This window comes from Argopecten irradians, chromosome 2 (assembly GCF_041381155.1).
Source record: "Argopecten irradians isolate NY chromosome 2, Ai_NY, whole genome shotgun sequence".
NCBI lineage: Eukaryota > Metazoa > Mollusca > Bivalvia > Pectinida > Pectinidae > Argopecten > Argopecten irradians.
Genome location: NC_091135.1, coordinates 45,258,021 through 45,279,150, shown reverse-complemented (window position 1 = coordinate 45,279,150; position 21,130 = coordinate 45,258,021). Strand labels below are relative to the sequence as shown.

The 21,130-nt window shown below is 32.2% G+C and overlaps 1 protein-coding gene across 1 annotated transcript in view; it reads left to right on the top strand.

The window, feature by feature from the left end:
• The first annotated feature begins 485 nt into the window (after positions 1–485).
• LOC138315661 (phosphatidylserine decarboxylase proenzyme, mitochondrial-like) overlaps positions 486–21,130 on the top strand; it is a 48,245-nt gene continuing 27,600 nt past the window's right edge. The window contains exon 1 of the mRNA XM_069256843.1: positions 486–1,004. Coding sequence (XP_069112944.1) covers positions 693–1,004 — 312 coding nt within the window. The 5' untranslated portion in view covers positions 486–692. The remainder of the gene's footprint in view (positions 1,005–21,130) is intronic.

The window sequence follows — 21,130 nt, the reverse complement described above, 5'->3', positions numbered from 1 at the left end:
AGTATTGTGAGTAATGTGCTCTCGCACACACTTCCTGTATGCTACATTGTTTACAAACGTTTACACATGCCGATTGCCGTGATAGGGGTTAAAGTACACCAGTGTGACAACTCTGGTCTGATATCGAATTGTACACAACAGTTTATAAAGTTTACTATATGTATAAAATGCTAGTGACTGCGAGAATTTTACAGCTTCACTGTAGTCGTTTAGATTTGAATAAAGTAGCTAACTTTCAAGGACACACAAGGGTAAACCTCTCACTGACGGGGGAGTACCCAAGGGCACACAAGGGTAATGGCTATATATGAAGGGTACATATATATTACGTAGAATTCATGAAACTATTGATTTATCTTAAAGTTTAGCGTTAGTCATGTCTAGTTATGATATCTTTGTTTGTTTTGCCCGATATTTGTTATATACAGCTAGGTAGTTTGATATTAAACTGAACCTCTACTAGTATTCACATAATGAGTACTTGTTATTAATGAAAAACGTGTAATTTTAGTAATAAAATTTGAATGTATATGCAAACAAAATGGGCCTCTCTGTGTTACACCGGGTTGATATCATATACCTTGAACCTAAACCGTATCAGCTGATTTCGCCGGGCTCTATTCATTGTGCAAAGCTAGGTTGGAAATCTAGGAGATAAATCGTCATTTTACATCAGGCCATTGAAACACGAGATGATAGTAGCAGTTTGGGAGATTTTTTTGGCTGTTCGTCAAATTGTGGCACTTTCTAACCGGGTCAAGCCGAACCTGGTTTACAGTTCACTGACGATGGCGTGTATATTACATGGACACCACCGGGACGACACTGTCCACAGCATCACACACCACGTCGTCTGTATGACCAATCGTCATCTCTGGAAGCGACTGATGGGCAATAAACTTTACAGGAGTTCTCATAACCACCACATGACTAGCAAGAAGTCAGGAACGCATGGAACCACACGCAAGCGGCGCATAAGTCACAGGAAAAAGTACCACAGAACGGTAAGGGTACCTCCCCGGAATTACCATAACTACTTTTAGAATCACGTCATCCCCAACCCTGGCCACCCACTTCGCTTCTCTACCCTGTCCCCATTATACAGTGTATAACGATTTATATAATGTCAAATAATCTATTTCCGGATATAGACCATGGGTTGATGGTTGTTCATCAGACATTCTAAACCTAATACTTTATCAATAGTCTTCTGCTGTTTATAGCACACTAGTATAGTCCAGTCTAAGGAATGGAATTATTCTGTGAAACTCTACAATAGATTAACTGATTGCTATAAACAACTTATTGTCTGATCATGTGTATCGAAAAATGTACTTGACATCAAGTTTTAAAATACGACGAATGCACGAATGGGCCATGATATTGTAAAATGAATGATGAAACTATAATTAATAAAGAGTGCGTTTACCTAAGTACTATACTTAGAAAGATATATATTCTAATAACAAAATGGCAATGCCATAATTTAGAGCTATCATCATTTTAATGTACAAAATTAGTGAGTAACAACTCCACTTATTACCAGAATATGTTGGATATTCATTAGATATAGATGCAATTGATCAAATCATTAAAAACATTTTTTAAATGATTTATATTATAGATTTATCGATATCGAAATGGAAAAATGGAACAGCTCAAGGGAGTATTGTCTACAAACATGATAATAGTTCAACATGCTTTCTTTACAAATGCTTCGAGCATGCTATTTAACACCTTACCGACTTAAACCCGAGTCGCCTCAGTATCTGTAACTTAACGACATATTGTACATGATTACATTGTTAGTTTTTTTTTTATTTTACGTTTGTTTGGGAAATCGATGTCAAATTATTTTCTCAACAGGCTTTGACCTCACGACAGGTAATTATTCAGAAAAGTTCAAATCCCGTGAAAAGCACCCTGAAACATTCATCTTTATGGGACAATATCAAACACAATTCGAAGACAAATCACATTTATGTCACCAGCCACTAGATTATAACATTATTAGGATAACCGATCACCTATGCTTACTATGTAATGATAAATCTGTACAAACATTCACTCAAAAGTATTTTAACAATTGTGTTAAAAGATCACTCAAAAAAAAAAACAAAAAAACAAATGTGTGAATGTATAATATGGCTTCCTTAACAATGATGATTTCACTTGGACATTTTTTTGTCAATAATCCAATACTAATTTAGAAATACGCAATATTAGATAGATAATCAAAACGAAATTTATTTTAATGTACATCACATAAATCAGCATAGATCATGAGGCTATGAAGCAGAGTATTAAAACAAGTGGTTAATGTAAAATGTTATATTGTGGGATTGATAGATAAACTTTATTTCCCCATATTAATGAGTTTAAAATTAACATTTAATGGTCTATTTATATTTTGCAAACCTCACGAAGAAACTTTAACACACATGTTCCAAAGTGAAATTATTCAGGCTTAAGGTTAGGATCATCAGTAGAACTATATACATGTAGTAGTATTTTGGAAGTAAAAAATCAATTTACAGTGTATAATAGGAGTGAATAATCACTTTCATAATACTGACAATCCAATGGATATAGAAAGCAAAAACGACAAAAATAATAACAAATTTATCAATATTTATATTTATGAGTACAACATATCAAAACATTGATCAGGATGGAAATACGAAAAAGAATTTGTACGACATTTAATTTTAAAGAAGACAGGACGTTGACAATTGAAATGGTAAGAAATGAGCTATGAGAAGAACGAATGCAGTATCGGATGAGAGTGTAGTGAGAGACTGGTGGAAAATGAATTTGGATACATGTGTTGTTATTAAAATGTTTATATAGTGGAAAGTTTTATGGAGTTAATATAGGTTTAACATATCAAACTAGAGAATAGGCCCTGCTAAATGTCAATTGATATACGTAACTTTTATTTTATTGGAGAAATAACCTTCACCAGAACGTAACCCGTTATGAAATTTTGCCAAATCCTCTACGGATAGTCTGAATGGTTCTGATTATCTGATCGCTATTGTGTTTGGGATGGGGCGGCTCGATATCCCCAACACAATATTTAGCAGTCAGATAGCCAGAACCTTTCACACAAGCATATTATTTAACCCATACTTTGATGGAAGCAATATTATTACACTATGGTAACATTATATGTTAGGGTTTTATATTATTTTTGTGTTAATTAGGCATATATATATACAAGGACGTATATATGAAAAGGATAAGTCACACTGGGTTTTGGGGAAGTCCAAGGCAGGCGCTTTTGTGTTTGTGCACTGACCGTGACGTTGGGCGACGACTGATTTTCCTTTGATATCCGTCGGCGCAGCCTTTGATGTAGCTTGCGGGTGCGAGGGTTACCGTCTTACTTTCTGAAGCGGTGCTGTCATTTCATGAGCTGTCGATTTTTTTTAACGAAAATTTAAGACATATCCCCTAAACATTCCGTCTTTAAAGCAAGTTATAAACGTCGTGGAATTTAATAAACTTTACAATGGTGTTTCGTTTGACTCGATAAGACAAGTATTTGTTGAGAAAAACGTTTTATTCCGTTCATAGGCGTTGCGTGGTGTTTAGTAATGTAAAGAGACAGACACGAATCCTTCTCACTTAAAAATCCTTGATATACACGATTAAACACCAATTATTGTTCAAATGATGAATATCATTTATGCTCTGTCGGCGTAGGAGCATCTTTAATATTTATTCATCATAAAATATTACCAATATTTTGATATTAACAATACATATACTTACAATGAATAGGTTTCCAATTTTCAAGTACATATCAGAGTCGGAATTGATTTTTGGCGATACTATCATGAAGCTAAGTTGTGGTTAATAATACCCTTTCACATTTTTACAGTGTTATTAGTAAATGTGGAGTAATTTTTGTCTGCATATTTCCATCTAAACATACATAAGGCATAAAAAGCAAACATTTTACAGTACGATAAATGCTTGGCTGTCCATTTGAATGATTTTCAAAGCTTAATTCATCAAACTTTGTTTGTTTGTTTGTTTGTTTGTTTGAGTTTTACGGCCCATCGACAACTAAGGTCATTTAGGGCCAAACTACAAGTCATGCATTATTATCAGGATAAAAGATCAGGGTAAGAAAAGGCAGGTTAGGACTAAAACACAGATTGTAAACGTTTATTTGATAAAAAAAAAGGTTTGCATGGGATAAAATAGTTTTGGCTAAAACACATGAGAAAACTCATGCACAAAGTTGATGAAACGATGAAATGTTGAGATGATATGATATGATGAGAAAACGTTCATATTTTGTTTAAAATACCGATTTCTTTGAGATAATTAAAAATACGATTATGTCTCACGGCATGAAACAAAGTGTACATGTCGGAGACATCGTAGTACTTATCTCGTATGTGCTTAAAATCAATACAGTGCACTAAAATATGTTCCACTGTGAGAGGAGAATCACATGCGTGGCATGTGGGAGGATCCTCCCCTCTCAATAGATAGGAATGTGTAAAATATGTGTGTCCAGTTCGGAGCCGAGAGAGAACAACTTCCTCTCTGCGGTCTCTCCGACTGGACAGTTTAGGATTAAGTGTAGGTTGAATTTTAAACAGTTTATTGTTTGTTTCGGTAGACCACCTTTGTTGCCAATGGTGTTTGATGGCCGACTGAATTGAAGGTTTGATGTCGGTGTATGGTAGTTTCAAATCTGTTTGTGCTAGGCGAAGAGCAGTCTTAGCTGCTTTATCAGCCTGTTCATTCCCCTTTATACCCACATGACTGGGAATCCAGAGATAAGTAATTTGAGTTTTAGAAGATAATCGAAAGGTTCGGATTAAAAGATTTTGAATTAGAGTATTTCTAGGGTTTCTTGATTTCAAAGCCTGAAGAACCGAAAGAGAGTCTGAACAGATGATTGCCTTTTCAATGCGGTGTTCTTCGATGTGGTCAAGAGCCAGACCGATAGCACAAGCTTCCGCAGAGAAAATGGAGGCAGCATCTGGAAGTCGGATAGAGGAACAGTGATTAGATGTACAGCATGCTGCCGCAACTTTATCACCATCTTTTGAGCCGTCAGTGTAGATCTTGACATGATCAGGGAAAGTCCTGATGCACTCCCGAAAGGAGGATTTATGTTCTTCGGGTAATGCACTGGACTTTGTCCTCTCATGCAAAGATAAAATTGATATCAGGTGTTTGAATGAGCCATGGTGGTACATCCGATATGGTGTACTCGTCAATGGTGTCGAAATTTATATTTAGTTCCTGCAAAAACTTTGAAATTCTGATGCCAAATGTTGGTATGAGCTTTTGATTTTGTCTGAATATGTCTTGGTGTTGTGGATTAAATGCAAGATCGAATGCGGGGTTTTTGGGATTGGATTTCAGTTGAGCAGTATACTGTAAGGATAATTTCTTTCGTCGATCGTCTAGAGATGGCTCATTAGCTTCCACATGGAGACTCTTCACAGGTGTTGTTCGAAAAGCTCCAAGTGCCAGACGCAGTCCCTGATTCTGGATAGGGTTAAGCATCTGTAGATAAGAGCTGCGAGCCGATCCATAGACAATCGAGCCGTAGTCAAGTTTTGATCTAATAAGTGCACAGTAGATACGCAGAAGCATTTCACGATCTGCACCCCAATCAGAATGGGACAGAACACGTAGAATGTTCAGCGCCTTCGAGCACTTATCCTTAAGGTGTTTTATGTGTGGAACAAAGGACACCGAACTTAACGAAAACTGCCCATGGTTGGGCATTTTGTATAGTATACAATGACAGTAGAAACTGTCTAAGATACCTTAAAAATAATTCAAAAAGGTCCCCCCCACCCCCCCCCCCCCCCCCCCCCCCCACAGGGGCCTGTGCTAGGGAGGAGTTTAATGGTTTGCCTTCCCGAGAGTGTAGCACCCATGTTTCCGGCCATTTAGGTCCAGAAAACTATGTTCAAATAAAATTGTTCAATCTTTTTGAAACGCGATATCATGTTCTCCAAAAGTATCGCAATGTTTCCGCAAAATTTTGACTAATAACAGAGTGTACTACTAAAAATAACAAGATTTTAAACATAAATTGTATTAGCAACGTTGCATTGAAACGCATAAAAAAAATATGCACGGAAATTGGAAGTATGTTCAATTATTAGCAATAAACAACTTTTCGAGCGCCAACGAATGTACACTCCCACTTTCTAGTTCAATGTACACGCTAAAAATATTTAGGGCAACTTTATTAGTTAGCATAAAGTAAGAAAACCATATTCATTATAAGTTCAATATGAATACCGTGTTTTTCATTTATGGAATGGGATTTTCTGAAAATATTAGACAACTGAAAATGTTATTTTAGGGCGCATTGATTTCCTGGTGATGTATTTTGCAGGCAGTGGATCCAGTGGAGTAGCGGTACGTAAATACTATTACCAAGCTCTATTAACTATGGGGACCCGGTAAACCATTTTATAAATAATTACTTTGGGTTATTTATCGTGTGTTACTGTTAAATAAATAAACATATAGTAAGATGTTTTCCATGAAGTCATAGCAACAAGTGTTTGGGGTTACGTTTTTAATGTTATAGATAAGTAAACATTTGTACAGACTAATCTAAATATCAGGGCGACAAATGACCGACAAAAGTAAAACAGAAGGTAAGGTGATCAAGTAATTCACATGATGTCGTAGTATGTCATCCACCTAATGGACATAAATACTATATAGTTCAAAACACTGTTTATCGACTATATTTTCCTGGATACACTGTTGCAGTCGACACGCGTAGCAGAAACTCACCTTAACATGTTTCTGTGCGTACGTCATCCAGAATTTTGACGTTCTAGTCATACAGTAATAAGACTACAAATGCAACATATATTAATATATTAATCCATTTATAAAAGCTTATTCTATCGTAGTCTTATTGAAATTGATCTACATGGTAAATTAAAGAGTATGGTTATAATGTGTAATCCTACACCTTCTCTGTGACTTCTCATGATCATGGCAGAATTAGCAAATAGATTCATCCGCATTCTGTAGCAACAGTAATAAGTTAATGAATATACACCTCAAACCGGCTGTATTAATCATAATGAAATAAAGGATTCTGTTACAGGTATGTATGGAAACGACATAACGTACGCGTATGCATACACACGATGTAATCAATATTGTTTGTGGTTTTATATGAAGTATTTGCGACTTTTTTGTGCTAACAAGTTATTAATATTAAATTAATTGTGTGATAACGTTAACGAAATATCCAATATATCTATATAGTATATGTCGTACATTGAATTTGTAGGCCCAGTACATACATATATGTATTTCTATAATGAGGAATAAAAAAACATACGTAAAAAAATATATCCAAAAAAATTATCAAACACACAGTAAATGCTTAAAGTTAAGTATAATTAAATTGTAATTGCCTGACGTTTAATGCAATACATATCTATTATTGTACAAGTATTTTTGCAGCGAAAATATGGTTTTTCTATTATTGTCCACCTTTAAACGATAATTAAAATGATAAATTATTTATTTAAGCTGTATATCGATGAAGCATTCCAAACCGATTTGTAAAACATTGACCAGCTATCAAAGCACACAAGTAAGTAATAAAATACTATTTAGTCTTGCCAAAAGTATTTAGGCAAACATTACATGTATGTAGCCTATTATGTGATCATACCCAAAACCCAGAGAGGCTGATGGCTACGAACTATATACTCTTCGCTATGTAAGCTGGTTTTTCAATTTATACAGTGTGGAGTATTTAAGAATTTCTGTTATCCATAGCAGTTTTGCTGAATAGCAAATTCCGAAATTTATGCATATTAACTAAAAGTAACATTCCACATACATGACAAAATGATTAATTTTCAGACAAAAATTAGTCATGACAATTTGAAGTTGAGAAAATATAACAACCAAATTTTCGCTTCATGTTTCTGGCAAAAAAAAAAAAAAAAAAAATAAATAAGATCAATGTAAATTATCATACTTTAATATCAAGAAATTTCAAATGTATGCATCTGGATGCAAAGTACACCAACTGCCACCTCTTGAATACAATTGATACCAGTTATGCAAACTTTTAGCGCGTCCATTTTGAAATTCAAAAATCCCACGTTTTCGAGTTTCGAAAAACGAAGCGTACGGGCGTAGGTCGAATGCATCTTGGCCCTCGTGTGCGAAAAAATAATATATTGCATGTCCGCCGCCGACATCACATCCACCCCCAGTAATTTTACACAATAGTTTAATTGGGGGGGGGGGGGGAGGGGTGGGGATAAGTTAAATCTCTTTAGGAGGATGATGTATTTACATATAGAAGTTGTAAGAGTAAACGCCTTTAGGTGGATGACATTTACATATAGTTTATTTATATAGTAAAACTCCTTTAGCTGTGATGATATTTACGACTATAGTTTATATTATGGTAGAGCGTTTAAAACTATATAAACTTATAATGTAGTAATATCATCCAGCTAAAGGAGTTTTACTTGACGTATATAAACTATGTGTAAATAGCCTCCCATCCAAAAACAGGCGTTTTAATATATAAACTATATGTTAATATCATCCAGCTAAAAAGGCGGTTTTCCCTAAAAATCGTTCTATGTGTAAAATATAATCCAGCTAAAGAAATTCTAAAGAAGTTTTACTACATAATACTGTATATGTAATAAATCCATCCCACCTACTTAGGCGTTTTCCTCTCTTCTTCAATTTTATGTAAATGAGAAACATCCAGCTTAAAGGATGTTGTTAAATTACTGTCTGTGTTACAGGAAATCAGACTTGACAAGAAATTATTAAAATTTCTTTTACAAATTTTTACATCTACAATCTGTATTGTCCCAAACATACAACAAATTAAACATTTATAAACTTGATCCACCCTGAATACCCAATCAGTCACAGCACTCTGAAACATATCAGCGCCGCTCTACCCTATTTGGAAACTTGTGATTCCCAAAGAGGATTGTATTTCCAGGATTCCTATTTTTGGTTTGAATCTGTCGGTCCCTATAGGAGTTTTCCTTGATAAACTATGTTGTAAATAGGTCATTGCCAAAATAAGAAGTAAATTTACTATATACACTATATTTGTAAAAATTCATCCAACCTAATAGAAGTTATTTACTAATATATGCTATATTGTAAAATGTCAATCCACCTAACAAGGAGTTTCACTATAAATATCATCGCCAGCTAAAGAGAGTTTTACTACATAAACTTTGTCCTATAATGTCATTCCACCTAAAGCCGCGTTTCCCCTATATTTGCTATATGTAAATATCATCCAGCTAAAGGAGATTTACTATGTAAATTATATGTAAAAATCATCCACACTAAAGGATGATTATTTACATTTACAATACAATAAATATCATCCACCTATAAAGGAGTTATTAAACTAACTATAATGGTTTTAACTATGTCAAATATCAATCCGAGCTAGAAGGAGTTTTTCTATATATAATCCAGCTAATATGTAAATGTCATCCACCTAAAGGAGTTTCACATATACAAAATATCATCCAGGCTAAATGGAAGTTTTACTAGCATAAACTTTGTCTAAACATGTCATCCACCTGCAAAAGGCGTTTCTCTATATCTTGCTATATGTAAATATCATCTCAGCTAAAGCGAAGATTTACTATGTAAAATCTTATATCTATGTAAATTCATCAATCCACCAAAAGGGATGATATTTACATTTACAAGTCAATAAAATATCATCCAGTTCTAAAGGAGTTTTACTATATACACCTATATGTAAATAATCATCCAGCTAAAGGAGTTTTACTATTACACTATACAGACTATATGTAAATATCGATCCAGGCTAAAGGACGTTTTTACTAAAATACAGAAACACTAAATGTAAAAAATCATCCAGCTAAAAGGAGTTTTACTATATAATACACTATAGTGTAAATATCAATCCAGCTAAAGGAGTTTTACTATATACATAGGCTAATGGAGTTATACCACCATATGTAAATATCATCCAGCTAAAGGAGTTTTACTATATTCCACTATATGTAAATATCAATCCAGCTAAAGGATGTTTTACTATATACACTATATGTAAATATCATCCAGCTAAAGGATTTTTTACTATATACACACTATATGTAAAATATCATCCAGCTAAAGGAGTTTTACTATATACACTATATGTAATAATATCATCCAGCTACATAAAGGAGTTTTACTATAATTCACTAAGATGTAAATATCAACCGCTAAATGAGATTTATACTATATAACACTATAATGTCAATAACATCCAGCTAAAGGAGTTTTTACTATATACACTATATGTAAATTATCATCCAGCTAAAGGAGTTTTACTATATTCACTAATGTAAATATCATCCAGCTACAGTAAGGAGTTTTACTATATAAACTAATGTAAATATCATCCAGCTAAAGGAGTTTACCTACTATGATACAACTATATGTAAATATCATCCAGCTAAAGGAGTTTTACTATAATACACTGATAAAAGTTATATGTCATCTCAGATAAAGGAGTTTTACTATAATACACCATATGTAAATATCATCCGCTAAAGGAGTTTTACTATATACACTATATGTAAATTATCATCCAGCTAAAGGAGTTTTTTTTAACTATATTCACTAATGTAAATATCATCCAGCTAAAGGAGTTTTACTATATACACTATATGTAAATATCATCCAGCTAAAGGAGTTTTACTATATACACTATATTAGTAAATATCATCCAGCTAAAGGAGTTTTACTATATACAACTATATGTAAATATCATCCAACCTAAATCTGATGTTTTTACTATATACTAAATTACTATATGTAAACTATCATCCAGCTAAAAGGATTTTTACTATATAATTTCACTATAACTGTAAATATCCATCCACCTAAAGGTCAGTTTTACTATAAAAACTATATGTAAATGTTATCCACCCTAAATGAGTTTTACTTATATTAAACATGTTTTACTATATGTATAATGTTATCCACCTATAAGGTCGTTTCCTTTGTAAATATCATCCACCTAAAAGAGTGAGTACTATACACTATATGTAAATATCATCCACTAAAGGAGTTTTACTATTTACACTATATGTAAAATATCATCCAAGCCTAAAGGAGTTTTACTATATACACTATATGTAAATATCATCCAGCTAAAGGAGTTTTACTTATATACACTATATGTAAATATCATCCAGCTAAAGGAGTAGGTTTACTATTTACACTATATGTAAATATTCATCCAGCTTAAAGGAGTTTTACTATATTCACTATATGTAAATATCATCCAGCTAAAGGAGTTTTACTATATACACTATATGTAAATATCATCCAGTAAAGGAGTTTTACTATATGTATACACCTAATATGTAAATATGTAAATATCATCCACTAAAGGTAGTTTTACTATATACACTATATGTAAATATCATTCCAGCTAAAGGAGTTTTACTCATATACACTATATGTAAATATCATCCAGCTAAAGGAGTTTTACTATATAACACTATATGTAAATATCATCCAGCTAAAGGAGTTTTTAACTATATATACACTATATGTAAATATCATCCAGCTAAAGGAGTTTTACTATATACACTATATGTAAATATCATCCAGGCTAAAGGAGTTTTACTATATACACTATATGTAAATATCATCCAAGCTAAAGGAGTTTTTACTATATTCACTATATGTAAATATCATCCAGCTAAAGGAGTTTTACTATATACACTATATGTAAATATCATCCAGCTAAAGGAGTTTTTACTATATACACTATATGTAAATATCATCCAGCTAAAGGAGTTTTTACTATATTCACTATATGTAAATATCATCCAGCTAAAGGAGTTTTACTATATTCACTAATGTAAAATATCATCTAAAGGAGTTTTTACTATATAAACTATATGTAAATATCATCCAGCTAAAGGAGTTTTACTATATACAACTATATGTAAATATCATCCAGCTAAAGGAGTTTTACTATATTCACTATATGTAAATATCATCCAGCTAAAGGAGTTTTACTATATAAACTAATGTAAATATTCATCCAGCTAAAGGAGTTTACTATATACAGCTATATGTCATTATCATCCAGCTAAAGGAGTTTTACTATAAACACTATATGTAAATATCATCCAGCTAAAGGAGTTTTACTATATACACCATATGTAAATATATCATCCAGCTAAAGGAGTTTTACTATATTCACTATATGTAAATATCATCCAGCTAAAGGAGTTTTATAGCTATATACACTATATGTAAATATCATCCAGCTAAAGGAGTTTTACTATATTCCACTAATGTAAATATCATCCATCCAGTTAAAGGAGTTTTTACTATATAAACTATATGTAAATATCATCCAGCTAAAGGAGTTTTTACTATATTACACTATATGTAAATATATCATCCAGCTAAAGGAGTTTTACTATATACACTATATGTAAATATCATCCACCTAAATGAGTTTTACTATATACACTATATGTAAATATCATCCAGCTAAAGGAGTTTTACTATATTCACTATATGTAAATGTCATCCACCTAAAGGAGTTTTACTATATAAACTATATGTAAATGTTATCCACCTAAAGGAGTTTTACTATATAAACAACTATATGTAAATGTTATCCACCTATAGGCGTTTCCTTGTAAATATCATCCACCTAAATGAGTTTTACTATATACACTATATGTAAATATCATCCAGCTAAAGGAGTTTTTTACTATATACACTATATGTAAATATCATCCACCTAAATGAGTTTTACTATATACACTATATGTAAATATCATCCAGCTAAAGGAGATTTTTTACTATATAAACTATATGTAAATATCATCCAGCTAAAGGAGTTTTACTATATACACTATAGGTAAATATCATCCAGCTAAAGGAGTTTTACTATATTCACTAATGTAAATATCATCCAGCTAAAGGAGTTTTACTATATACACTATATGTAAATATCATCCAGCTAAAGGAGTTTTACTATATTCACTAATGTAAATATCATCCAGCTAAAGGAGTTTTACTATATACACTATATGTAAATATCATCCAGCTAAAGGAGTTTTACTATATACACTATATGTAAATATCATCCAGCTAAAGGAGTTTTACTATATTCACTAATGTAAATATCATCCAGCTAAAGGAGTTTTACTATATAAACTATGTAATATCACCAGCTAAAGAGTTCTATCCAGCTAAAGGAGTTTTAATATCTATATACACTATATGTCAATATCATCCAGCTAAAGGAGTTTTACTATATACACTATATGTAAATATCATCCAGCTAAAGGAGTTTTACTATATATACACCATATGTAAATATCATCCAGCTAAAGGAGTTTTACTATATTCACTATACTATATATATGTAAATATCATCCAGCTAAAGGAGTTTTTTACTATATACACTATATGTAAATATCATCCAGCTAAAGGAGTTTTACTATATACACTATATGTAAATATCATCCAGCTAAAGGAGTTTTACTATATTCACTAATGTAAATATCATCCAGCTAAAGGAGTTTTAACTATATACACTATATGTAAATATCATCCAGCTAAAGGAGTTTTACTATATACACTATATGTAAATATCATCCAGCTAAAGGAGTTTTACTATATTCACTAATGTAAATATCATCCAGCTAAAGGAGTTTTACTATATAAACTATATGTAAATATCATCCAGCTAAAGGAGTTTTACTATATACACTATATGTAAATATCATCCAGCTAAAGGAGTTTTTACTATATAAACTATATGTAAATATCATCCACCTAAATGAGTTTTACTATATAACTACACTATATGTAAATATCATCCAGCTAAGGAGTTTTACTATATTCACTATATGTAAATGTCATCCACCTAAAGGAGTTTTTACTATATAAACTATATGTAAATATTTATCCACCTAAAGGAGTTTTACTATATATAAACAACTATATGTAAATGTTATCCACCTATAGGCGTTTTCCTTGTAAATATCATCCACCTAAATGAGTTTTACTATATACACTATATGTAAATATCATCATCTAAAAAGGAGTTTTACTATATACACTATATGTAAATATCATCCAGCTAAAGGAGTTTTTACTATATACACTATATGTAAATATCATCCAGCTAAAGGAGTTTTATACTATATACACTATATGTAAATATCATCCAGCTAAAGGAGTTTTACTATATACACTATATGTAAATATCATCCAGCTAAAGGAGAGTTTTACTATATACACTATATGTAAATATCATCCAGCTAAAGGAGTTTTTACTATATTCACTATATGTAAATATCATCCAGCTAAAGGAGTTTTACTATATACACTATATGTAAATATCATCCAGCTAAAGGAGTTTTACTATATACACTATATGTAAATTATCATCCAGCTAAAGGAGTTTTACTATATACACTATATGTAAATATCATCCAGCTAAAGGAGTTTTTACTATATTCACTAATGTAAATATCATCCAGCTAAAGGAGGAGTTTTACTATATATACACTATATGTAAATATCATCCAGCTAAAGGAGTTTTACTATATACACTATATGTAAATATCATCCAGCTAAAGGAGTTTTACTATATTCACTAATGTAAATATATCATCCAGCTAAAGGAGTTTTACTATATATACAACTAATGTAAAGTATCATCCAGCTAAAGGAGTTTTACTATATACACTATATGTCAATATCATCCACACTAAAGGAGTTTTACTATATACACTATATGTAAATATCATCCAGCTAAAGGAGTTTTACTATTATACAACCATATGTAAAATATCATCCAGCTAAAGGAGTTTTTACTATATTCACTATATGTAAATATCATCCAGCTAAAGGAGTTTTACTATATAACACTATATGTAAATATCATCCAGCTAAAGGAGTTTTACTATATACACTATATGTAAATATCATCCAGCTAAAGGAGTTTTACTATATTCACTAATGTAAATATCATCCAGCTAAAGGAGTTTTACTATATACACTATATGTAAATATCATCCAGCTAAAGGAGTTTTACTATATACACTATATGTAAATATCATCCAGCTAAAGGAGTTTTACTATATTCACTAATGTAAATATCATCCAGCTAAAGGAGTTTTACTATATAAACTATATGTAAATATCATCCAGCTAAAGGAGTTTTTACTATTATACACTATATTGTAAATATCATCCAGCTAAAGGAGTTTTACTATATACACTATATGTAAATATCATCCACCTAAATGAGTTTTTACTATATACACTATATGTAAATATCATCCAGCTAAAGGAGTTTTTACTATATTCACTATATGTAAATGTCATCCACCTAAAGGAGTTTTTACTATATAAACTATATGTAAATGTTATCCACCTAAAGGAGTTTTACTATATAAACAACTATATGTAAAATGTTATCCACCTATAGGCGTTTCCTTTGTAAATATCATCATCCACCTAAATGAGTTTTACTATATACACTATATGTAAATATCATCCAGCTAAAGGAGTTTTACTATATACACTATATGTAAATATCATCCAGCTAAAGGAGTTTTACTATATACACTATATGTAAATATCATCCACCTAAATGAGTTTTACTATATACACTATATGTAAATATCATCCAGCTAAAAGGAGTTTTTACTATATACACTATAGGTAAATATCATCCAGCTAAAGGAGTTTTTACTATATACACTATAGGTAAATATCATCCAGCTAAAGGAGTTTTTACTATATTCACTAATGTAAATATCATCCAGCTAAAGGAGTTTTACTATATACACTATATGTAAATATCATCCAGCTAAAGGAGTTTTTTACTATATTACACTATATGTAAATATCATCCAGCTAAAGGAGTTTTACTATATACACTATATGTAAATATCATCCACCTAAATGGAGTTTTACTATATACACTATATGTAAATATCATCCAGCTAAAGGAGTTTTACTATATTCACTAATGTAAATATCATCCAGCTAAAGGAGTTTTACTATATACACTATATGTAAATATCATCCACCTAAATGAGTTTTACTATATACACTATATGTAAATATCATCCAGCTAAAGGAGTTTTACTATATACACTATATGTAAATATCATCCAGCTAAAGGAGAGTTTTACTATATACACTATATGTAAATATCATGGAGTTTTAATATTACACTAAATGTAAATATCATCCAGCTAAAGGAGTTTTACTATATACACTATATGTAAATATCATCCAGCTAAAGGAGTTTTACTATATACACTATATGTAAATATCATCCAGCTAAAGGAGTTTTTACTATATTCACTATATGTAAATATCATCCAGCTAAAGGAGTTTTACTATATACACTAACAAATGTAAAAATATTCATCCAGCTAAAGGATTTTTACTATATACACTATATGTAAATATCATCCAGCTAAAGGAGTTTTACTATATACACTATATGTAAATATCATCCAGCTAAAGGAGTTTTACTATATTCACTATATGTAAATGTCATCCAGTCCCTAAAGGAGTTTTTACTATATAAACACTATATGTAAATGTTATCCACCTAAAGGAGTTTTTACTATATAAACTCTATATGTAAATGTCATCCACCTAAAGGAGTTTTACTATATATGTAATGTAAATATCATCCACCTAAAGGAGTTTTACTATATACAATGTAAAATATCATCCACCTAAAGAGTTTTACTATATAAACTATATGTAAATGTCATCCACCTAAAGGAGTTTTACTATATAAACTATATGTAAATATCTCCAGCTAAAGGAGTTTTACTATAAATTATATGTAAATATCATCCAGCTAAAGGAGTTTTACTATATACACTATATGTAATATCATCCAGCTAAAGGAGTTTTACTATATACACTATATGTAAATATCATCCAGCTAAAGGAGTTTTACTATATACACTATATGTAAATATCATCCAGCTAAAGGAGTTTTACTATATACACTATATGTAAATATCATCCAGCTAAAGGAGTTTTACTATATAACACTATATGTAAATATCATCCAGCTAAAGGAGTTTTACTATATACACTATATGTAAATATCATCCAGCTAAAGGAGTTTTACTATATACACTATATATGTAAATATCATCCAGCTAAAGGAGTTTTACTATATACACTATATGAAATATCATCCAGCTATGGGTTTCAAATAATGTAATCATCCACCTAAAGGAGTTTTACTATATAAACTATATGTAAATGTTATCCACCTAAAGGAGTTTTACTATATAAACTATATGTAAATGTTATCCACCTATAGGCGTTTCCTTGTAAATATCATCCACCTAAATGAGTTTTACTATATACACTATATGTAAATATCATCCACCTAAATGAGTTTTACCTATATACACTATATGTAAATGTCATCCACCTAAAGGAGTTTTACTATATAAAATATATGTAAATGTTATCCACCTATAGGCGTTTCCTTGTAAATATCATCCACCTAAAGGAGTTTATCTATATAAACTATATGTAAAGGTCATCCACCTAAAGGCGTTTCCTTACATCTTCTATATGTTAATATCCAGCTAAAGAAGTTTCACTATAAATATCATCCACCTTAAGGAGTTTTACTATATAAACTATATGTAAATGTCATCCACCTAAAGGAGTTTCACTGTAAATATCATCATCCAGCTAAAGGAGTTTTACTATAAACACTATATGTAAATACCATCCACCTAAAGGCGTTTCCCTATATCTTCTCTATGTAAATATCATCCAGCTTAAGAAATTTTACCATACAAACTATATGGAAATATCATTCACCCAAAAGGAGTTTATCTATATGTAAAGGTCATCCACCTAAAGGCGTTTCCCTGTAAATAACATCCAGCTTAAGGAGTTTTACTATATAAACTATGTGAAATTATCATCCAGCTAAAGGCGTTTCCCTATATCTCCTATATGTAAATATCATCCACCTACAGGAGTTTTACTATATTTTTTTTTGTAAATACCATCTAGCTAAATGAATTTTCTGTATCTTGTATAGTATTTCACCTGAAATTGACCTGAAAAAATCTTCATGTGAATTCAGGTCAAATTCTTCACCTGAATTCAGGTCAAATTTAGGTCAATTTCAGGTGAAATTGACCTGAAAATTTCTTCATGTGAAATTCAGGTCAATTTCGGTCAATTTCAGGTCAATTTCATATGAATTTCAGGTCAATTTCAGGTCAAGATTTTGACCTGAAATGACTTTTTTGCTCTTTTCAGGTCAATTTGACCTGAAAAATTTCACCTGAAATTGACCTGAAATTGACCTGAATTTTACCTGAAGACATATTGCCTGTGTAGCATTCATATTGTATTACATTTACCTTAACTATTATGTCCATCTGACAAATGCTAAATCACTTCAGCCATCTGCTCGCAAATAGAGCGACTGCATATTGTGATTTAAAATCATCGAAAACATGCGTCAACATTTGAAATTCAGAAATGAATTGAACATTTGGTTCCAGAAAGAAAATACCACTTAATAGAACAACTTTGGGAAAGTTCTTTTATGGTCATTATACTCATTATGATCTGTTAGGGTGAAATATTCTTATTACCTCACAAGAAGTAATTTATGCTTCTATATCTACATTTTTTATTGCAGTCCCACTATGTAACCTTACCAAGCGCAGTTAGCATTATTATAGTCTATGAACTTCAAGCGCTTATTATGATGTCATTGAGACGTCGAAATTGCGTGCCAGCGATCACGGAAAACGGCTGTTCAAATGGCTGTTCCATCCATGACGATAACGAATGTCTAATTCATTATATATGCAAACTCCCTTGGGATTTCATCATAAAACTGTAACAAAATGTAAATGTAAGCATTGAAAGCCTTTCAGTTGGCATTCATAGCCGATATGAATGCCAATTTGACAGAGGTAAATTCAACATAGCGTACTTGCATACTTGTTTCTAATTTTAATAATATGATAAATAATGATTTTGTTTGGGGAGAATATTCATAGAAGCTTTCAAAAATATACAACTTTTCCTTTGCTGGTTTATCCTATAATTTTGACCAAATGGTTATTAGCATTATCATTGGTCTTTTTGGTTTACAAGAACTGGAAGTATGTGAACTACTTTCGTTAAACCTCTGTTTGGCTTAAAATCTTCAATAGTAGAACCCCACCTTTTTGGGTTTGAGATTACATATTCTTTTCTTAGATGTACTAAATGATAACATCTCAGTACCCAAAATTATCAAGAATTCATTCTATTAATGAAAACATACCACGTCAATAGAAATATCATACTTTGAACCCTTTGATTAACCATTTTATGAGCAATATAAGGTTATATGATTTTTCTCGAAAACACTATCCCACGGTAATTAACATTTCAGTTGACAACTTTACCGGTCACTTTTTTTTTAAATTTTCAATATTGGTTTCTTACATACTGCTCTAAAGAGATATTTAATATTTTTGGTGTACAAGAACCGGAAGTAGGTAAGCTACTTGCGTTAAATCTCTGTTCAGTTACAAATCTTCTATAAAAGCACCCTATCTTTTGTGGTTTAAGATTAAATATTTTTCCTCAAATGCGCAATATAAAAACATTTCAGTGTGTAATATTTTCTGAAAATCATTCCATTAATGAAAACATATAATTTTAATAGAAACGGATGTGTCTGTGTGTGACGTTTTTATGCACCGCCACCGCCACACCACTCTATGCCCGGCCGCCTGTTGTTTGAGTGTTGGTGTATATAATGTAAATTGTCTGAGATTGATGGTGTCTTTCAGCATTATTTCTTGGAGGCAGAATATGGATGGGTTCTTTGTTTGTATAAGATGTTTCAGTTCTTCTATGTTCGCTTTAAATCTGCGTATGTTCCATTGTATGATTGTGTTTGTCATGGTGCTCCCTGAGGATAGTTTGCCGGACTGACAGGACTACTCGAAGTAGGTTGTTTGGTGACGAAAAATGTGCTGTCACCAAACTCGCTGTCGTCCGGGAGAACATTACAGATGGTCCGACTATGGACAGGGTCATCTGGGCTTGTTGTTAATTGCTTGGAGCCTCGACAGCCTAACCTTGGTGGTTTTGGTCTGCCGTTGCTCCTGCGGTGATGCATCTGCTGGTCGCTTGGCGTTATCAGCAAGCTTATTAACGTCAATAAACGGTTGAGATAACGTACGTCTATGACGAGAGGCGGTAATTTTTGTTCGTATGCTTGGCGTTGTTTGAATTTTATGTTGTGTACGTCCTGGAGACGCCGGTGTAATTGGCGTTTTATTTCCAGGTTGTCCAGCAGGTTGATTTTTCTGTGGTTTGTGCAGTGGCTATGTTTGTAGTATTGAAGGTCGTTTTTGTGGACCCGACTTGAACCGATTTGGGTCCCCCATAATGACTTTGCAGGCCTTAGCACCAGCCATGTCTGGGGCAACATTGCCCCAGCTAGGCTCATCAACCAAGGCCTGGACTGACGCATGTTTGACTGTGACACTGAGAACAGGCGTCTTTGCGCGAGTGATCTTTGCATAAGTAGCAACATTCAGGTCTGAACACTCGACTACCTCCTAGCTTCAGGAAAGGAGACACCTCGGGTATATTTGACTCGCAATATCTCCCTCTCCCGAGTCCAGCCAGGACAGGTACGAGCAGACGCAGCATGGTCACCTCCGCAATTGACGCAGTGAAGGTCGACAATGTCACATTCAGCTTTTTCGTCGTGACCTTCACGGCCACAGTACTGACATACCAGCTTCCGTCTACATTTGCTCTCATGATGGTCGTACCTCTGGTAGTTACGGCACTTCAATGGATTTGGGATGTAGACGTTGACAGTATAACGCTGGTAACCAACAGTTGATGACACGGATATCCAGTGTCAAAGTGCCAGGGATACATATATAGTATACTCGGAAGAATATTTCGAACGAACATAATTCAAATCAAGCTTGCGACAGCACGCTCGCGAGATTAATAATAAATATTAGTCCGGTGTAAGTACACCCGCAAGATCGATCAGAAT